The sequence below is a fragment of the Tupaia chinensis genome, unplaced genomic scaffold (assembly GCF_000334495.1).
Source record: "Tupaia chinensis unplaced genomic scaffold, TupChi_1.0 Scaffold143996_1, whole genome shotgun sequence".
NCBI lineage: Eukaryota > Metazoa > Chordata > Mammalia > Scandentia > Tupaiidae > Tupaia > Tupaia belangeri.
Window position 1 is genome coordinate 3,978,253 of NW_006203847.1, and position 23,112 is coordinate 4,001,364.

The following is a 23,112-nucleotide window of genomic DNA, read 5'->3' on the forward strand; positions in this document are numbered from 1 at the left end:
TCTCTGTCTCTCTGGTAAGTACATGTGCCCTATAGCAAAAATGAAAGAAATGAAGGAAGTAACTCTTTTTTGAAAAAATTACTTCAATGTAATCCATGTCATATCAATGGGGATATCTATCTATCACCATCTATCTCACAAAGTTGGTATATTAAATGACATAATACAAGAGTAATTCAAAACACTAATTTTTAAATGGAATTAAAGTATGAGTATATCTTAGTGCAAAACTTTTCTCACTTCTATGAGTAGTTTTATGATAATATGCCTCTTGCATGAACTTTATGAAATCATGGAAGTATTTACATTGGCTATATCTCATTATGTATATTCAAATATTCCACTATCCAAAAACAACAACAAAATACCAATCTAAAACAATTCTAGGCCCTAAGCATTTTTTCCTAAGTTTGCTATAGGGAACGTGCAACCACTGGAGAGAAAACACTGCCCCCTCTACGAAAGGTGGGCTGGAATAGCCATGTCACAGTAACTTCTCTTCCATTCTCTTACGATTTTGAGCATGTACATACATTCAACCAGCATGTTTTCTAGCCCACTGAGTCCAGGACTCAAACTACTAATACTAATTAGGCCATGTGGGATCCAGCCGCCCAAACATCCACACCACCATCTGCTGGCCTAGTATAAGCATTTTTGATATCGGGTAATGATAGTTTCATTATTTGTTTACACATATCCATTTAGAAATTATTTTAGGGAAAAAATAAAATACGAATCCAATTTTACTTTTCCTGTAAATATACTCTAGTTGACAAACAATATCCACTGTCTATATTTCTTACTGGTAGGAAATGCCATCCGAATCCTATATAGAATCCTATAAGTAGTTACGTTTGTCTCCATTTTATTCTGTTACATACACTGATCTTTTTATCTAGCACCAGTACCAAAAGTTTTAAATTGCTTTGGTTTTACAATATAACTTAAAACCATACTGGACTAGTCTTCAACCATTAGTTTTTATTCACAATTCTGCTGGCTGCTCTAATGCACTGTATTTTCCATATATTTCTTAAATTTAATTTTAAAAAAACACACTTTGCCATTATTATAATGAAGATGTTAAAATACAAGAATTTAAGAGAGATTATAAATCTTAAAACACTGTTTTTTCTTAAGTAAATTTTCCAAACTCAAGTCTTCTTCCATGTCCCTTAGATGCATTTTATTAAGATTTTTTCATAAAAAAAAAAGATTTTTTCATATACATTTAGTGAACATCTTTATTAAGTATTTTTATAAAATCTTTATATTAATTTAAAACAAGACTTCATAAGTTCCAATATGTGACCAAAGTATGTGGTAGAGAGACAGCACCAGGTTATTGATTATTTTGAAAAATATAAAATAGGGCCAACAGCTACTGTGGTGGTTAAGGTGTTGGACTCCCACATGGCCAACCACAATTTGAGCCTCAGGCCTGGAGGCATATTTTCTCACTTCCCCTATCTCTCTTGCTCTCTCATTCTCTGTCATTCTCTGTCTCTTTGATTAAATTAAAATAATGCTAATAACATTACATAAATAATTTTTTTAATGGAAAAGAAGTTATTAGTGAGCATGTGAAGACATATGAAATTCAGGAAACCACTGGTAGGAATGTAACCACTCCGAAAAACAGGAGGGCTAGTCCTCAAAAAATTAAACACAGAATTACCATGTGACTGGCAATTCTACTTCTTTCTACACAAAAGAACTGAAAGCAGGAACTTGAACAGATACTTGCCACATATATGTTCATAGCAGATTTGTTCACAAGAGTCAAAAGGTAGAAAGGTCCCAAATGTCCACCAACAGATAAATGGGAAGACAAAACGTGGTATACATATACATGCTGAAATGTCATTCAACCATATAAAGAAGTACTGATACAAGTTCAGAACATGGACAAACTGTGGAACAATATAATAAGTGAATGAAGACACATACTGAAGGACAAATCCTGAATGATTCAACTTATATCAACTATCCAGAGTAGCCAAAATCATAGAAGCGTAAAGCCTTAAGCACCACGCCACCTGCTGTCCCTAATAAGCACATTTTTAATGTCTTCAGAGAGTTTAACTTTATTTCAAGAACATAAGAAGCAGTAAGATAGATGGCCATCAGGTGGCATGGTGGTTAAGGTGCTGGACTCCCACATGGCTGATTGTGATTTCTAGTTCCAGACCTCACAGCTTGAAAATCACACTGGGTGCATGTGTGTTTGTACCCAAAATCATAGAAGACTGAAGGAGAAGATACTGCAGTGAGGCCATACCCCTAGGGAGTGATTTCTTACTCCCCCTCTCACTGTCTCTGGTGAGCACATGCAATCCATGGGAAAAACCTAAAAAAATTTTTAAAAAGCAAAATAGTACACTGTCTAAGAGAATAGAAACAAATGAATACCAGGCTCATTTACAATTTCACAGCTTCTATAGTTCCTGCCTTGTGTGTCTTCTCAATTTTACATGAGAAATCTAAACCTTGAGCTGTGAAGGATAAATGGTTCATGATTTAAACTACTAAGAATTACAATTTAATGAATTTGAATCATGTACCAAAATGCACTGTACAGATACCTATATATTAATGGTATCTAACAAATAGATACTTACTGTAAAACAAGAGTAAGTAATTTTATTGCTTGTACTGCAACATCATATTCCTTGTCAAGGGTCATAGACACGATTCTATCCTAAGGACAAAAAGATTAAAATATTTTTAAAAGAAAAGCCAAGAGAAAAATACTTTCAAATTATAGATAATTTATAAATGCTTAAAGTAAAAACTAACCTTGAACCGACTAGTGAATAGCTCCAGTTTGGAATTCAGTTCTTTGTTATAATAAAGCCCTTGTAGAGCGGTAAGACATTTGAGTCTTACTTCACCTTGCTAAAAGAAACAAGATGAGAAAATGCATTAAAACTGTGTACTTTCAACCTAAATGTTTAAGACGGATGCAGAATTTTCTACTTTAAAATTGTAAACTTCTTATATACAATGGCACTTCTTTAGAAACAGTTATCCCTGATAATGCAAGCATAGAAATCAGTATATATGTTTAAGAACAAATACCACTGAAGTTATCTCAAAGGGTCAAATGCTGTTTCTGAAAATTTGTTCAGAGCAAAAATATTGTGAAAGATAGCAGCATATTTTCACAGTAACTTTTCCTTTACAAAACAATGCAGTTTGGAAGAAATAGAATAAATTTAATCAATGCTAGTGAAGAGGCATTCTAAAAGAATGGTAGTTTAATGGATGGAAAACAAAAAAGATCAGAGAGCAAGTTACAATGTAAACATCTGGCTAAATATCTCTTTGCCAAAAGACAAGATCAAAATTGAGAATTTTTAAAAATACATAACTCTCAGATAACATTACAGTAATAGCTCTTCTTAGTGCTCTATAAAACACCTCAACATCACCACTTATGTGATCCTAACATTTCAGCACAAAAACTAATTCAACATTGAAGGTTAAATCAGTGGCCAGAATTCAAAAGTCTAGGAGACTTGATATGATACAGACCAAGTTTTCATGGAATACACAGAAAAGAATAAAGGAGAGAAGCTTGTAGGAACGTGACCCCGAATACACATGCACGCAGAAAACTCACTACGAATGAGAGCTGTAAACAGCCATGCCTATGTGTAGACAGTCAAGCAGCCTGAAGGGCTCATCTTACCTTGTCATGCATAGTCCAACCAACATATTTTAAATAACTGTCATTAAGAAAGGCATCACTATACATCTTCATCCAAATGCCAATCTCCTCGATGCATATAGCTCGGATTTCAGCTATTGCATCCCTAAAAGGAGGAAGGAAAAATTATGCATAGTTAGTGCCACTACACTACATGACTTATGGTTTCTTTAAGAGATGGCAAGTATTCCATACCTAATATGAAGAATACTGCTATCTTAAGTATTACTGGGGATAAAAAGTAGAACTAAAGCCCAGGCCCAAAGGCCAACAGCTCACAGTCTAGGAGACAACTCCTAATTATCAACATGTAATTATTTAAAATTAAACTAAATAAAACAAAATTACATCCCATCTTTCACACTATAACCTTTTCTAACTCCTGCTAGGCATGGTGTGTTCAAAAGATAGACACACTATTCTGGCTAGAGGATAATTTACCAAGTGAGAATTACTTACACACAATACTGAGGCCAAGCTCAACTGGGATTTGAATGTCAGACTAAAGATTTTAAATTCATCCTGTAGGTACTGGTAAGTCATTGAAAGCAAAGGAATAACACAATCAAAGTATGTTTTAGGAAACTGCAATAATTTCGTGGTATGAGAATGATAGGAGAACATATTAAGGTACCGATGACAACAGAAATGAAAGGGTAAGAATGGACATAGAGACATTACACAGTAAGCATTAACCTGATGCAATTAACAGCCAATTTGAGGGAATGAGGGAAAAACTGAATACAAATACTACCAACATTTAAAAAAAGGTTACAACAAAAGCTGTGGTAATATTACTGATTTCGTTCCTCTGCTCACTTAAAACAGCAGTCAAAAATAAACCTGTATAGGCTCTGTTACCATATAACATACAAAAGCAATTAAGTATTTTCTCCCTTGACTCCTAATAAAAGCAATGGCTTCCACTGGATGGACAGCTGCAAGTCACGCACAGCATTACCCCACTTTTCAGATAGGAAATATCAAGTATAAACACTTAAATGACTTTCCCAGATTGACTCAGTGTCAGAGGTTAGATTTTTGACATTGATCTTAATATAACACTCTTTGCAAAAATTTATACTGCCAAAAGCACTTAAATATCCACATTTGAACAGTAAAAGTTACACTGTGCTACTTGTGAAAAACCTATTATGACTTACCGGTATCTATGTACAAAGACTCCTTTAAATATTGCATTCATCATATTTTCTATTTCATCTTGATTTTCCTGAAGCTATAAAGAAGAACACACCATTTCTTTTCAATTAGAAAGACAATCAACAAAATACTTAAAAGTCATTATAAGCACCAAGATATGCAAGTTTTTCCAGTATGTTGATTATATCTAATTACTAATTTTATAAGACAATAGTAACCACATAGAAAAATTAGTAAGTTTATACCAGGTACCTAAAGTAACTTATATGTGACATACTTGACTTGGAATTTAGTATTCAAATGATAATGTTATCTAATATACATTTATTTGGTATACAAGTTCTATAAAAAATCTGTTACATAGTTCATTATCATTACATGTCATTTACATTACACAAAGGATTTTTGAAAAGTTCGTGGGAAATGTGTATTATGAAAAATCTGCATTTCAGGGCCTGTAGGTGGCATGGTGGTTAAGTACACTGGACTCCCACATGGCCAACTGCGGTTCGAGTCCTTGACATGGCTTGCTTTCACACTTTCTGTCTCTCTCCAGTCAAATTAAAATAATAGTAATAATGATGAATAATTACTAAAACAAAAAAGGAAAACCTGCATTTCAAAATTTGATTACACCAAAATAAACTTGCACTTCAATTCCATTCTTCCATGAAGTATATGAAGTCCTCTCACATGTTCATATTAAAAAAGCTTAACAATTTTTTATTATTTTCATCTTAATAGTATGAAGAGTCATGATAAGTAGTGCCTCCTCAAAGAGCAAAAAGAAAGAGTAAAATAACTAAATAAAAAATGTTCCTCTCTGCTAAATTCTTTTGAGTGGGATAAAAACTGACCTGAAATAATCAGACAAACATTTCAAGTCCTGCTTAACTTACAGTCACACAAATATTTTCAATTCAGAGCTTAAGAGTTAAATGAAGACTCTCTATTTTATAATCCAAGTTTAAATTAGCTTTTACATTATGTTTTATGCTTTTAGAAAATCTTGCTATGTCGCTGAACTCCCCTGTAGTTGACCACTGTTCAAGTCCCAGACTCAGTGGCTTAAACTCCGGGCACATGTGCGTACATGCCCAAGATTCCGAGAGGAGAATGGAGGAGAAGGGACTGCAGCATGGCCATACCCCCTGGGGGGTGATTTCTCACATTCTGTCTCTCTGCCTCTCCGTCTTTCCGATGAGCACGTGTGCGCTATAGCCAAAACCTCTCCCCCCCCCACCAAAAAAATTATAGTTTTCTTGCATGAACATAATTTTGCATCTTCACACATTATTAAGGGTATGCACTTCTCATGTTCACTAGCCAAAAGGTACGGGCTGATTAGGACTAGCCCCATTGCCTTGTGGTTAAAGGCGTGGACTACCTCAAGGCCAACCAAGGTTCAAATCCCAGCATGTCAGTTTGTACCCCAAATCCTGAAAGGATGGAGAAATGAAGAGGAGAAGGAATTGCTGACCCATCCCCCCCCACAAGGGATGCCTTCTTACTAACTCTCTCACACACACATGACCTCTAGCATATTTTAAAATAAATAAATATGGGTCAGCAGGTGGCGTGGTGATTAAGATGCTGGACACTCCCACATGGCCAACCACGGTTCAAGTCTCGGACCTGGTGGCTTGCTTTCTCACTTTCCTTATCTCTATGTGCCTTCTCGGGTCAAATGAAAACAACTGAATGAATAAATAAATAATTATTTAAAAAATAAACAAATAAATAAAATTGGAGCTCTCACTCCCCCAAAAAATTTCCAAGTTGAAATAAATATCTTAAGATTATCATGACAACTATTTGAACTCAACTTCATTACTCATATTTTAGAAATAAACATCAGACTTTGCCTGTTTGAAATAAAAACAATTATCTCCATTACAAGATGGAAATATACCTACAAATAAATTATTTAAATTACATATGCAGTATCAAAAATTTTTATTTACAATTATTTAACATAAAGCTGAAAAAACATTTTCTTCAAAGTTCAATCTGATGGCCAATTGTTAATGTTAACCAAGCCCTTCCTACTATACCAAAATATTGATTTAGATACCAATAAATAAATCATATGTTATTTTTTAAAGTAATTTCAAATAATCGTAAAACCTCATTTCATCCTGCTTATAGGTTGAAGGAGATAGTTCAGAGGTATTTTCACAGTGAAAATAAATATTAGGCTTAGACAACTTGCCAGACTGACCCAGATCTCCTTACTTAGAAAGCCCAATAACTCTTGAATACCAATTTACCCTTCACCCAGTAAGAAGCAAGGAGAAAGGAAGCCCAACCAGAAGCAGCTCCTCACTCAAGCCCACTGTCCGGTCCAGGATGAGGGAAGAGGTCCTGTTTTGTCTGGTGATCTGCACAGTGCTAGATTTTGGAGACTTCTGCATTCTCACCACTCAAGTCCATCAATCCCCTGCCACATAGTGACCCAATACTTCTAGGTACATAGGAACCAAACATTTGAACACTCTGAGGCTCTGCAGATCTCTTCCACATTCACATCAGCAAAGGAGGAGAGAAATCCCTTTGTAAATCTAAAACTGAAAACTCCCACTGTGGATACCACACTGTCACACTAAAAGACAGAAACTGGTACAAAACTACTTTAGATCGAAGCAAAGAACAGGTGCACACAGCTACAGAATTCTACTCCAAAGAAGCAGCAAGATGTGAGTACATCTTCAGATGGCTAGAAGTCCCAGCAGAGCCAGAGGAAATATGAGAAAAACAAGAAACACACCCCTCCTCCAAGAGAACACAATAATTCATTTCCAAAAATGGAGAAAACAGAGGTAATCACCAAAATGTCAGGAAAAAAATTTCAGAATACTTACTGTAACTAAACTCAATGAGATGCAAGAGAAAATGGACAACCAATTCCAGGAAATGAAAAAAACATCACTCTGTGACTTAAAGGAGAAACTCCATAGACAGACAGACACCATAAAAGAGTCAAACAGGAGCCAGCAAAGGGCATAGTATGTAAGATGCTGCACTCTCTCATGGTCAGCTGAGGTTTGAGTGCAGTACCTGGCAGCTTAAAAAACTCAAACCAGAAGCATGTGCATGTGTGTCCAAAATCCTGAAAGGAGAATGGAGGAGAAGGAATTATGGTATAGCCATCCCCATTGGGGGTGACGTCTCACTTTCATTCTCTTTCTGTCTCTCCTGTGAGTACATGTGGCCAATATCAAAAATCTCTCTCAAAGAGGAAAAAGAAAAAGAATCAAATGACTTCTAGAGATAAAGACCATAATATAAGAAATCGAAACCTCCCTCAAAAGTATTAATAGCATATTAAACCATGCAAAGATAGGATTTCTGATCCAGAAGACAAAGCCTCTGACTTAGACAAAACCAACAAAATGGTGAAAGAAAAAAATAACTAAAAAGGGGAAGTGGGGAAGAGGTCAACACATGGGAAATCCTAGATGCATTAAACACCTGAATATTGGAATAACTGTATTCCAGAAGAAGAAGAATCTGATAAGGTCACCCAAAATCTATTCAATGAAATAATTCCAGAAAAGATTCCAAACCTAAAGAAACATTCAGACATCTAGACACAGGAAATGCCAAATGGAATCAACATAAAAATATCCTTCCCCCAGCATTTTATAGCCAGACTGGCAAAAACCAAAACCAAAGACCAGATTCTAAAAATGGCAAGAGTGGGGGCCAGCAGATGGCGTGGTTAAGGGCGCTGGACTCCCACATGGCCGACCACAGTTCAAGTCCCTAATCTGGTAGCTTGCTTTCTCACTTTCCCTTTCTCTATCTCTCTCTCTTTCTGTCTCTCTCTCTCTCTCTCTAATCAAATTAAAATAAATGAATGAAGTTAAATGAATTTTTTTTTAATGGCAAGAGAGGAATGACAAATTACTTATAAAGGGTCCTATTAGACTACGGTGAGAACTCTCAACTGAAACAATGTAAGCAAGGAAAGAATGGGCAGGCATAATTAAAACAAATGATATGATTATATACAGAAAAAATTCAAAAATATATACGCACACACACACAACCTGGAAGTGATTAATGAATACAGTAAAGTGGGAGAGTACAAAATTAACATGCAAAATTCTACGGTATTCTAATACACCAACAATGAACAAACTGAATTAGAATTGAAGAAAGCAATCTTATTTACAATAGTCACAAAAATTATAAAAGCTATCTAGGAATAAACCTAACAAAAAAGTGAAAGATCTCTACAAGAAAAACTGAAAAACTTTAAATAAAGAAATTGAAAATAAGGTAAAGCAAGTAAAAAGATACCCATGTCCCTGGATTGGAACAATAACATAATAAAAATGTCAATCCTTGTAATAGAAAGAAGATTATGATGATAATAAAAATTTTTTAAAAAAAGTCAATCTTACCCAAGTAAGTCTAAAAAATGAATGTGAAAACAAACAAACTACTAGAGATATTCCTTGCAGACACAGAAAAAACAATCAGAAAATGTGTCTCGAATCATAAAAGGCCCAGTATTGCCAAAGCAATACTGTGGAAAAACAGTAAAGTAGGAGGCATCTTACTGACCTCAAAATATATTATTGTACAAAACTGTGATAATCAAAACACGGTGATATTGGCACAAAAACAGGCATGTGGACCAATGGAGAAGAACTGAAAAGCCAAAAAGAATCCCAAAATATACATCCAACTGATCTTTGACAAAGGGCACAAGACGCCCAGTGGGAAAAAGAAAATCCCTTCAGCAAATGGTACTGGAAAAACTGGATATCCACCTACAAAAAAATGAAAACTGACCCCTATCTCTCATCATTAACAAAAATCACCTCAAAATGGATCCACTATCTACACATAAAACTGCAAACAATGAGCCTGGCAGGTGCTGTGGTAGTTAAGGAACTGGTCTCTTACTTGGCCAACTGCAGTTTGAGTCCCAGACCTGACAGCTTGCTTTCTCACTTTCTCTTTCACTCTCTCTCTGGTCAAATTAAAAAACAGTAATAACAAATAAAATTAAATGAATTATTAAAAAAAAACATAAAACTACTGATGGAAACACAAGGGAGACTCTGGGAGACATTGGGGTAGGCAAAGACTTCTTAAATAGACCCCCGGAGCACAAGCAATAATCCCCAAAACAGACAAGAGGGATTACATGAGGCTAAAAAGCTTCTGCACAGCAAAATAAACAGTTCACAGAAAAAGAAACAATAATTAGAGTGAAGAGACAACCCTCACAGTTGGAGAATGTATTTGCAAACTATGCCTCAGATAAGGGATTGATAACTAGAACAAACAAGGAACCCAAACAGCATACGCACAAAAAAGAATGATAATAAAAATCAATCCAATCAAAAGATAGGTAAGTGAGCTGAACAGACAAATCTCCAAGGAAGACATACAAGACATACAAACAGCCCAAAAATGTATGAAAAAATGCTAAATATCTCTTATCATAAGAGACATGCAAATCAAAACCACAATGAGATAACACTTAACCCTGGTTAGAATGGCTAAGATTTTAAGAATGATAAGTGCTGGTGAGGCTACAGTAAAAAGGGGATCCTTCTACAGCACTGGTGGAATGTATGAGATCACTGGAAAGTCATGATGCATTTTTCTATTCAAAAATATGTCATGACTTTCCTGACAACACAACAAATGAGTACAGCCACTATGGAGAATGATATGGAGGTTTCTCAAAAACTTACAAAATGTTAGGTCACTGCACAAGTCATGATGTCTTTTTCTATTCAAAAATGACTCATGACTTTCACAGTGACCCAATGGGACTGCCATAAGACCCAATAATTCCACACTTAGCTATCTACCCAAAGAATAGGAAAACACTCAGTTGGAAAAACACTTGCATATCCTTATTTACTGTACCTTTATTTACAATTGCTAGGACATGGAATCAACCCACATGTCCAAGAAATGATGAGTGGATTGATAAAGGTGGCAGGGATATATACTCTATGGAATATTACTTAGGCATTAAAAAGAAAATGAGACCTTGACATGTGATACAAAGAGATGAATGTGGATGATTTAATGCTTGGCAAAGAAAGCCAGATTATAAAAGACAGGCATTCTATGTCCCCACTTTAATATATCCCCAATGTCTACACTCTATAGCAGTAACTCAAAGACTAGAAGGAATAATAATAGGAAGGCAGCTGTACATACTAGTAACAGGATAGCAAGGGGTAGAAGAGAGGGGCTAAAGGAAAAACAAACAAAACATTTAACAGACACAAATATGAAAAGATATCTGTGGATAATGTATATAGTAATATCTCTGACATGACTAATATGCACTGTATTCATGCTGAGAAAACCATGTTGTATACTGTAAAGATGTACAGTGAATAAATGTAAATAAAATTTTAAAAAGCCCAACGCTCTTTAATACTAGTCCAGGTATTATAGGCATGGACATTGAATAAACTTAGACACATAATCAACTTGCAATGTTATTTAAATTTAAATCTTAAAAAAATTTATCTCAGGAACTAGCAAGTTATTATAAAATTAATGGTGGACATTTGGTTACACATTAACAGCCTAAATATTCAATACATATATATTTACCTCTTTCCTCTTTTGTAACAGGAGTTCTAGCCTCTCATTGGCTCGTTTTCCAATCATTTTATTCCGTTCTGCTTCATATTGTCTTTGTGTATTATCCATATTAATGCTAAGATTTAGTGCTACATTCACCAAAGCTGTCATCAACTTCATAGCTATTTTTGAAAGGGTAAAACGTTGAAATTAGTATAACAAATGAAAAAAAAATCATAATTTAAGATCACATTAAGAGAAATTAAGCACACATGGGCTGATCTGCTCTGAACAGAAAAAAATACAACTGCTAAAAATAAAAACAATAAAACAACAATTAGCATGTACTGAAAACTAGCATATCTGTTAGTTACCTATGTTAAGTACTTTTCAAGGATTATCTTCTAATCTTCACAATAGACCTCAAAGTTAAGTACTATTTCCATTTGGTTCATAAAGAAACTGAAGCTCAGAGAGATTTAAGAAATTTTCCACAGATTACACAATTTATATACATAGTTAAACCAGGATCGAAAACAAGGTAATCTGACTCCAGACATTTGTTGTAATCCTACTATTCAAAAATTTGTCCCTTACAATGATCTTTCTCAGAGAGCATGATTCACCTTTTAGGTAAACTTTAGTTCATAAAGAAGTCACTAAGCTACCTCAGTAACCAAAAGGAATATAAGTGCTTCATGTCAAATTACATTGTGTAAAAATGCTGAAGTTGTACCAGTATTTACTTTCATATAATTTCATTCTATATCATTACAAAGGCAATGAAGAAAGTCAGAAGTACAAAGAATAACTCAATAAACTACTTTCTCATAAAACTTCCCCTAGATCTCTATCTTCTGGTACAGAAATCTTACTCTTCATACAATAACACTTACTGCCCAAGATTCAAAACTCATTCATTGAAAGACCTAATCACATTGTGCTTTCTTTACCTTACTCCAAAATATTTATCAGGCTTAGTGCACTGCATGATACAACAAAGCAAACACATATGTTAATTTCTGATGACTGATTATCTTAAGAGAGAGATTTCCCAATGTTCTGTTCTAAGCTATTTCACACCCTCAGGAAACCATTTTGTCATGCTGGTCTAAAAGTATTCACCTTGCACCATAATACTTTACAATATTCCTTAGTAATTAAGCTCTTTCACACCAAACACCTTCTGGGGAAAAAAAAAAAAAAAACAGATCCTAAGGGTAATTGATATATATTTTCACTTTTAACAAATGGAGGACTTACGGGCCAGCCAGTGCCATGGTGGTTAAGCAGCTTGATCCTACATAGCCAACTGTGCAGTTGAATGCCACTCAATGGCTTGAAAAACACATTTGGGCCATGCATATGCATGCCTAAAACCCTGAAGGGAGAACGCATTGCAATAGACTATTCCCTATGGGGGGGTGGGGGTGGGGGGGAGTGCTTTCTCACTACCACCATCACCTCCCACCAAGAGCACATGTGCCACCTGGAAAAATTAAATAAATTAATGTATGAATGTACAGAGAACTTAGACGTGTATCTCTAATCACAACGTTAATTTTTTGAGAATATATTCTAAGGAAATAAAATACCCCACAGAAAAGTTTTTGAAGTTGAAAATAACAATAGTATTAGGGCATAAAAAGTGTTAACAATTTGGGACCAGCAGTTAGTGTAATGGCTATGTCGCTGGACTCCCATGTAGTCGACAGCAGTTCAAGTCCCAGACCCGGTGGCTTAAACTCACGCCGGGCGCATGTGCATGCATGCCCAAGATCCCAAGAGAAGAATGGAGGAGAAGGGATTGCGGCGTGGGCATCCCCCCCTGGGGGGGAATTTCTCGCTTTCTGTCTCTCTGTCTGTCTCTGTCTGGCGAGCGCACATGCACTATAGCAAAAACCTCTCCAAAAAAAAAAAAAAAAGAAAGAAAGAAAAGGTTAACAGTTAAAGCCTATTTGAGGGCCCAGCAGGTGGCGTAATGGATATGTTGCTGGACTCCCATGTAGTCGACTATAGTTCAAGTGCTGGACCTGGTGGCTTAAACTGGTATGTGTGCATACTCAAGATCCCAAGAAGAGAATGGATTGCAGCATGGCCATCTCCCCAATGGGGAGTGATTTCTCACTTTCTCTCTCTGTTTCTTTCTGGCGAGCTCATGTACCCTATAGCAAAAACCTCTCCCAAAAAAAAAAAAAAAAGCGTATTTCAAAGGCTAGTAGTTCCCCTGGTGATTAAAAGCACTGGGTTACTAGATTCCCATATGGCCAGATGCAATTCAAGTCCTGAACCTGGTGGCTTGCTTTCTCACCTTCCTTCTCTCTCTGTCTGATCAAATTATAATATAATAATAATGTTACGTAAAATAATTCTTTTTAAAAACGTCTATTTGATTTATTCACAAAGAAATCAAAAAGGACATATTCAGCAACAAGAAAACACCAATTTTACCTTATGCATCAAAGAGAAATCAAAAATTTTACTCGCATCAATACCAAAAAGCACTGTCCTACAGTAACAATTAACCATATGACATATAAAAATGTAACTCAATTCACTAAAATTTAAAGATCAAAGAATTTGAACATGCCTAAAATTAACCAGATGCATAAGAAAAACCAAGTTTTTTGCAGTATGATTAAAAGACTAAGCAGTGGTGGGATACAGATATGGTTAATTATTTGTTGATGAGACGTGTATAGTATTCTTAACTGGGCTGCACTGAAGTGTCTATCATGCTGAGTAAGATCTCTTTACAATCTAAATGATGCATAATGATTAGAAAAAGTATAAATAATAATTAAAATTAACAGTAATAATTTTAAAAAAGACTGAAGAACAGCAGATGGCATGGTAGTTATGGTACTGGACTCCAACATGGCCCACCCCGGTATGAATCCGAGAACCAGTGGCTTGAATATCACACCAGGCCCAAATGTGTGAGTGGCCAAAATTCCAGGGGGAGGATGGAAGATAGGGATTATGGTATGGCCATACCCCCTGAGGGGTGATTTCTCAATTTCCTTCTCACTGTCTCTCTCTGGCAAGTGCATATACCCTGTGGCAAGAAAGATAGACAAGCATACAGACTAAGCACTGTACAGTAGGGGCCATCCTACCCAGAGGGGTATGCAAGAGTCAAACTACAGAGTCATCAGGACTACGTATCCAAAATGACAGTGACAATTTCCCAAAATTGCTGTAACCTGTCCTCCCTGACAAAACCTCTTTGAACACAACTTATCAACCAAAAAATTCCCATATTCTAGTATATCTTCACAGAAACGAAATTGAAAATAGAATTCCATTCCCAGTAACTCAATGGGGTGGAGGTGAGAAGGAATGGTGTGTCCATTTAGTAGTCGCTTCATAAATAAAAATAAGAGTCTTGCTAGTATAAGTTACCTAGTCTTCTTTTTCACCTTTAACGTAAGGCAATACACAGAAAATATTTCCAAACACTGACCTGCCAGGGTGCTTGTATGTCGAAATGCTCTGACTTGCGAGTCAGACAATCCTGTAAGAAGTGAAATGACTGTATCCATCATGTACTCATCATATATTATACTATATTGACACTGCCGTACTAATACACCAATGAATTCACAAAAACTGGATTTGAACTTCTTCCACTGAGGGCCGGCCATGGTAAGCGGGTAATCTCCACTATCCTAAAACAAAAATTCAAAACAGCAATTTCATTTTAAAGCTTTAAAATTTCACATGTTTTTGAAATACCCTAGGCAAAAGCCTGAAAGGTTCTCTGTTTTTTGGTGGTGGTGGGATGCCATCAGGACCCTAAGAGAAATATTACGCTTGTATATTTCTCTATCACTTGTGAAAAACATAAATTTTTTAAAACTTTTTTTAAAAAAGGAAACCAAAACCAAGCAAAAATTAATACTTATATTAGATTCAAAATTATGAAAACATCTTTGCAGTCTGATACAAAATACAATATATAAATCAACAAAGGATTACTATGTTTTCAATAGCTCCTTGACATCAAATAGTTGACATAAGCAAATAACTTTTAACAAGAAATAGAAATTTAGCTAGGACAGGCTTAGAAGAGGGTAAATCAAGTTTTTCAGTCTCAGATTAAAATGAAATTCACCATAAATCATTAAAAATAAAAATGTCCTTGGGAACCAGCAGTTAGAGTAATGGCTATGTCACTGGACTCCCACGTCGTCGACCGCGGTTCGCGTCCCGGACCCGGTGGATTAAACTCACGCCAGGCGCGTGTGCGTGCGTGCCCAAATTCCCGAGAGGAGAATGGAGGAGTAAGAACTGTGGCGTGACCATCCCCCCTGGGGGGTGATTTCTCGCTTTCTATCTCTATGTCTCTCTGTCTGTCTGGCGAGCACACGTGCCCTATAGCAAAAAACCTCTCAAAAAAAAAAAAAAAAAACCAAAAAACAAAACAACAAAAAAAGTCCTTGAAAATAAAAGCAGACCCAGCCTAATGTTAAGTTAAAACTGAAATGCAGTGCTAGAGGCCACATGGCCAACTGTGAGTTCAGATTCTAGAGTCAGCCTGAAAACACGGCTGGAGCATGCACACAAGGCCAGGACTTGAAGCACTCAAGGGATGAAAAAAGATGATCGCGGCATGGTGATATCCCTTCAGGGTACTTTCTCTCTCTCATGAATAAAATAACTGAAACTTTTTTTTAAAAAAAAATAAGGTAAAATAGACCAGAAGGTGGTGTGGACCTTTAGGCAACTGGATCCAACATGGTTGATTGTGCAGTTCAAGTCTCACACTGACCAGCAAACAAACCCAATACATGTACATGGCCAAATTCCAAGAGGAGAATAGAGGAGAAAGGATTGCAGCAGGTCATCACCCCTGGAGGGTAGTTTCTATCTCTCTCCTTCTCTCTCTCTCTCTCTGTGTCTCTCAGGCAAGTGTATGTGCCCTATAACAAACTTAAAAAAAGAATAAAGAGAGAAAGACTCTCTACCCTGAAGGAGCTTACACTCAAAAAAATCTACATGTATATTTACTAGTAAAAATACAAACAAAAGGCTGTACAACTTATTAAATTTACTCTTATTATTGATATCAAACATAAAGGAGATTTTTAAATTCTTTTTTCAATACATAAAATATATAAAGTAACTTACATATTCCTTTGTTTATGCTACCTGGTTCCTCAAATATTAACAAAATCTTTGTTTTACCATATATACTAAATTATATTCTTCCATAAAATTTTGAAAGTGATAATAAATAATAGTTGCCACCATTTATTAAGTTTGTACTATGTGCTAAGAATTGTAAACTGTTAAGCAATTAAATAAAAAATACTCAATTCAATCAGCATAACTACCTTATGAGAAAAGTATTATTAGCTCCAATTCATAGATAATGAAGCTAACACTAAGACAGCTTGCCCAAAGTCATTTGATTACATCTAATACCAAAAGCTCTTATCTCCAACATTAATACTTCAATTTCAGCATACTTTTAAGAGTTAAGTCAAGATCAACATGCATAAAATTGGAGACCAGCAGGTGGCATGGTGTTTAGGGTGCTGGACTCTCCCACATGGCCAACCATGGTTCAAGTACTGGACCTGGTGGATTGCTTTCTCGCCCTCTCTGTGTCTCACTCTTATCAAATTTAAAAATTGAAATAAAATAAATGAATGAGTAAATAAAATTAAATAATTATTTTTTAAAAAAGATGAACACGCATAAAATTATCAAAAAATTTAGGGTAATAACTAACCTCATCGAATTCTTCAGTCATTTTTCGAATTATCTCAGAGTTCTGCATATGTCTAAACATTTCTGCTGTAACAACTCCTGAAATTTGCAAGTGTCACAAGTTAATACATAAGGAAATAATTAAAAAATAAAAAGGTAAAACTCCTGAGTTAGTCTCTAACACTAAAGCATCTATAGTCACAAAGGAAAGACATATAAAATACATAAACTGGATTGGCCCCTTTAATATAAACCATATGTCAAAAGGGTGACATCCAGGGAAATATTTAAAACTTTGAATGTGAATATAAACAGTGAACTAGGTAGAGTGAATTTAGGCAGGCTTCCTATTAAGCACCACGGTGTGTATGTAAAACAATCCTTTCTTAAGAACTTCTGAAAGGGATATAAATAAGCATAAATAGTAAGTTATAGTCCCCACCCATTCAGAGACCTCTAAACCTAATTGAAAGTTAAAAATTAAAAAAAAATTTAAAAAAGAGAGAGAGAGAGAAACCAGCAGATGGTGTAATGGTTATATCTCTGGACTCCCACATAGTTGACCATAGTTTGAGTCCTGGACCTGAAGCCTTGAAACTGATGATGGGAGTTTAAGCATGTGTGCCCAAAATTCCAAAAAGAGAATGCAGAAGCAACTGTAGCATGGCTATCCCCCCAGGGGGTAATTTCTCCCTTTTTGTTTTCTGTCTCTCTGGCAAGCCACACTCCCTATAACAACAACAAAAAATGCAACTCTAAAATAGAAAATAAATAAATAAAAATGCAACTCTAAAATAATAAATAAATAAATAAAAAGAAAAAATTAAAGGTAATATAAAAAAAAAAAAACACCCTGGTGAAGGAATGCCAAGAAATACTATAACTAGGACCAAATAAATAAATGAAATAAACAGACCACACCCCAAAACATACAACATACACACACAAGACAGGGATTCAAGAACTGATTTACAGAGAAAGAATTTGATAAGGACTTTTAAATTTTTTAAAGATGATGAAAGGGGGGAGAAGAAAGGATGCACATTACAAGAAATAGCAGGGCAGGCACCAGCAGTTAGTGTAATGGCTATGTCGCTGGACACCCACGTAGGCGACCGCGGTTCGAGTCTCCGACCCAGTGGCTTAAAACTCACGCCGGGCACATGTGCGTGCGTGCCCAAGATCCCGAGAGGAGAATGGAGGAGAAGGGATTGCGGTGTGGCCATCCCCCCGGGGGGGTGATTTCTCGCTTTCTATCTCTCTGTCTCTCTCTGTCTGTCTGGCGAGTGCACGTGCCCTATAGCAAAAACTTCTCCAAAGAAAAGAAATAGCAGGACATATGAAGATAGCCAAGTGAGAACAAACATCAAAATAGAGATTTCTAAGAAAAGTTATGTTAGGAGACAATGCAGGAAGATGTATACAGTTCAACTGAAGGAGCATTAGATCTACAGAGTAGAGTGGGACAGATAATGTAAAACCTTGATTTTCAAAACTATAATTGTATTACTGCATTATTTTCTTGCTTAATACTATTCCAACTGTGAATATCATAAATGTAGTATCTAAAAGAAAAATATCCAGGTACAGAATGTGAGATTTATAAGAAGTAGATAAATTTAAGGTAGATTTTCAAATGACCACGCTGTTCTTTATATATACATGTATTTGTGTGTGCATGTGATTGTATACATGTAGCTGTAAAACAATAATTCCTACTTTTAAGATCAGAAAACTAAGGTTAATCCACTTCCTTGTTCATAAACCAGACCCGGAAAGCTGGAAACAGTATAATAAAAGTAACAACAATTATAAATTGCCAAATTTTTAGATAATTTTCACATACGAATACATACCAACTTTCTCAATGGGCTTTGTCTCTTATTTAGTTCTTTGCTTCTTTTTTGCCTTATACATTTGTATGGATATAATGCAAATAATTCAATGCCTTGGCACTATTTTCCATGAAAAGTGCTAAGAATAAAAGTGCTCTTCGGTGGAACAAATAAAGAAGTGACTAATTGACAGTTTCTGCTTTCAGAATAAATATATCTTACCTTTACAGCCTGAACACTGAATGAAAAAGTTGATAAGATCAAGAAGTGCTATATCTCGGTCATGTTTGTATGATTCTATCCAGTCATCTACCACCGACTGCAGCACAGGGGGAAAAAGAAAATCATTAGTTGTTTTTAACATTTTAATAATTAAGTATAATTAAAGTCATAAAATGAGACATTACATAGTATCACATTACTTTAATATGCATAGCTGAATACTGAAATTTAAGGTTCAATTTTAATAATAAAAAAATCAAGTTCAGTAAAACAACTACCTAGTAACACAAAATGACAATCAAATCTTCTATTTATTTTTAATTAAAAGAATTTGAAAACTAAATGCAGAACTCAATTCTACAAAGCATAATTATTTTTTATTATCAATAGTAACCTATACTAAAAAAATTAAGTTATATTTGTTAATCCTTTTTTACTAAAATACTGAAAAAATATTTAAATATTAACACTATAAATATCATTATCACCAGGAAAGTCATGACGAAATATTTTTCATTGTTTTTTAATGCAAAGATGACTTTACTAACAACCCAACGGAATCAAAATAAAAATATTTTAAAAGAAGTGAATGCCTGGGTCAAGAAGAAAATGCAGAACAAAATAATTATTAGCACCAATCATTCCGCATTAATTAAAAAAATGCTGGGCGAGCCAGTTGGCCAGATAGATAAAACAGCTGGGTCCACACATGACCAACTGTGTGGTTCCAGTCCTGGATTGAGTGGCTTGAAAAACATGCCAGGCCCATTGTGTCTGTGCCCAGTATCTGAAAGAAGAATGGAGGAAAAAGCACTGAGGTGTGACCATGCCCACTGAGGAGGGTTCTATCTCATTTTCTCACTTTCTCTCCTCTATCTGGCAAGCATACATGCCTTACAGCAAATTGAAAAAAAGAAAGGCTAACTGGCACAGTTGCGATCGCCCACCAGTAGTAGCACAGTGCTCTCCAATGCTGAGAATGGTATTGAAAATCAGAGGTCCAGATCCTGGGTTGATCTGTACTAGACAGGTGTACCCATGAAGGGAGATGTTACATCACAACATGAGACCTTACTGAGGGTGCTTGTCTTTCTCTCCTAGTCTCCTTCAGAATATATAAATAATTTTTTAAAAATTGAAGGGACCAACAGATGGCATAATGATTATGTCACTGAACTCCCACATAGTATACCGTGGTTAGAGTACTGAACTCAGAGGATTGAAACTCATGCAAGGCACATGTGCATGCATATCTAAAAATGAAAGGAGAATGGAGGAGAAGTGATTGCGACATGGTCATCCTCTCTAGGGGGTGATTCTCTATTTCTCTAGCAAGGCTGACAAATCCTCTAGCAAAAGTCTCCCTTTAAAAAAAAAATTCACAGTTTTGATATTGGTAAATTCCAATACTCTCAAATTGATCTACAGAGTCAGTTCTATCTCTATCAAAATCTCAGCTGTCTTCATTGTAGAAATGAAAAGGCTGATGCTACAATTTTTATGGGAATACACAGGATCTTGAATAAACAAATTAATCTTGAAAAAGAACAAAGTTAGGCAGCAGGTGGAATGGGGGTGAAGATGCCGAGTCCCACATGGCCAACTCCACTGGTTCAAGTCCGAGAAAAACACAGAGGCACACGTCTTAGTGTGCTCAAAACCCAGAAGGGAAAATGCCGGAGAAGGGATCCCAGAGTGGACATGTCCTATTTCTCACTTTCTCTTTCTCTTTCTCTCCCTCTCTCTCTCAGCCTGTCTCTGATGAGCATGAGTACCCTATGACAAAAAGTACTAAAAGATGTGACCAGCAGTTAGCATAATGGCTATGTTACTGGACTCCCACGTAGTCGACCACGGTTTGCGTCCAAACCCGGTGGCTTAAAACTCACAACGGACGTGTGTGCGTGCGTGCCCAAGATCCCGAGAGGAGAATGGAGGAGAAGGGACTACGGTGTGACCAACCCCCCAGGTGAGTGATTTCTCGCTTTCTGTCTCTCTATTTGTGTGGTGAGCACATGAGCCCTATAACAAAAACCTCTTTAAAAAAATACTAAAAGAGAGAGAGAGAAAAAAAAAAAGTAGGGAGACTCATACTTCATGTTTTCAAAACATAGTAGAAAGCTGCATTAATCTATACACTGTAGTACTAGAATAAAGGGTAAATGCAGTAAAACTAAGAGTCCGAAAATAAACTCTTCTATTGAAGGTCATTTATTTAACACTAATACCAAGATAATTCAGTGACAAAAATAAGTTTGTTCAACAAATGATATTGAGACAATGGATATCGTCTGCCTCCTCACACCATACATACCATACTTAACTCAAGTAGATCAAATACCTAAATATAAAAGCTAAAACTCAAAGAAAACAGAACTGAACGTTCAAAACATCACATCTGTAGTGCCTTCTTAGATACTAGACACAAGCAATGGAAGAAAAAATTAATGGTACATATTCAAAATTAAAACTTTTTTGTAACTTCATGGGACTCCCACGTTGTCAACCGCGGTTCGTGCCCCGGACCCGGTGGCTTAAAACTCACGCTGGGCACGTGTGCGTGCATGTCCAGGATCCCGAGAGGAGAATGGAGGAGAAGGGATTACGGCGTGGCCATCCCCCCTGGGGGGTGATTTCTAGCTTTCTGTCTGTCTCTGTCTGTCTGGCAAGCGCACGTGCCCTATAGCAAAAAACCTCTCCAAAAAAATAAACTTTTGTAACTTCAAAAGTGAAAAGAAAACTCACAGAATAGGAGATTTTCAAATCATGGACCTGATATGAGATTTGTATCAAGAACACATAACATAATTTTTTAAGAGGTTTTTGCTATAGGGTGTGTGCACTCAACAGAGAGAGACAGACAGAGAGACAGAAAGCAAGAAATCACCTGCTGGGGCTTGGTCAGGCCACTATCCCTTCTCCTCCATTCTCCATTCATCACAATATTATTCACAATAGTAAAAAAGTAAAGACAATGCAAATGTACAATGAATAAATATATGAATTGGGGACAGCAGTTGGCACATTGATTAAGGTTCTGGACTCCCATGTAGCCAACTGCGGTTCTAGGCCCAGACCTGGTGGCTTGAAAATCATGCCAGGCCTGTGTGCATATGTGCCCAGAACCTCAGAAGGACAATTCTTTCTCTTTCTCTTTCTCTCTCTCTCTCTCTCGCTCTCTCTCTCTTTCTCTCTCTCTCTCTCTCGCTCTCTCTCTCTTTCTCTCTCTCTCTCCCTCCCTCCCTCCCTCTCCCTCTCCCTCTCTCTCTCTCCTTCCCTCCCTCCCTCCATCCCTAGTGAGGTATGGCAAAAACCTTAAATAAATAAATAAATAAATAATGGGTGGTTAAATGAGGAAAATGTTGTATATCCATACAGTGGAATACTATTTGACCATAAAGAGGCATAAAATTATAGTATGTGTCACAACATAAATGAATCTTACCATTATTATAAGTTAAAAAAAAATTAAAAACACATTCATAAAGAAATACATACTGTATAATCCCATTTATATGAAATATCCAGAAGAGACTAATTTATAGAAACTAGATTAGGGACCTAAACCTAGAAAGAGGGAAATGATTACTAATGGACATGAGGTTTCATTTCTGGGATGTTGAAGATATCCTCACAATAGATTGTGATGGTGGCTGTATGACTCTGAATATACTAAAAACCACTGAATTTACGCTTCAAAAGGGTGAATTTTACGGTGTGTGAAATATCTCAATACAGTAATTATTTTTTAAATAGGACATAACTAAAATATAAAAGCAGTACTTTAATCCTGTCAGAGCAGAAAGCCAACCATAAAACTTAAAACCTTTTTAAATAAAGCAAATCTATAAAATTATGATTTTAAACAACTGATATAAAAATAATAATAAA

At 35.9% G+C, this 23,112-nt stretch overlaps 1 protein-coding gene across 6 annotated transcripts in view; it reads right to left on the minus strand.

Annotated features, from left to right (window-relative positions):
- The window catches only part of STAG2 (STAG2 cohesin complex component), a 169,616-nt gene that overhangs the window by 57,385 nt on the left and 89,119 nt on the right, over window positions 1–23,112 (minus strand). For all 6 annotated transcript variants that reach the window (XM_027767187.1, XM_027767186.1, XM_006165696.3 and 3 more), the window contains 8 exons: window positions 19,222–19,318; window positions 17,187–17,263; window positions 14,913–15,117; window positions 11,477–11,628; window positions 4,879–4,952; window positions 3,698–3,821; window positions 2,803–2,901; window positions 2,625–2,704 (listed from right to left, as the gene is read on the minus strand). In XM_027767187.1, coding sequence (XP_027622988.1) covers window positions 2,625–2,704; window positions 2,803–2,901; window positions 3,698–3,821; window positions 4,879–4,952; window positions 11,477–11,628; window positions 14,913–15,117; window positions 17,187–17,263; window positions 19,222–19,318 — 908 coding nt within the window. The remainder of the gene's footprint in view (window positions 1–2,624; window positions 2,705–2,802; window positions 2,902–3,697; window positions 3,822–4,878; window positions 4,953–11,476; window positions 11,629–14,912; window positions 15,118–17,186; window positions 17,264–19,221; window positions 19,319–23,112) is intronic.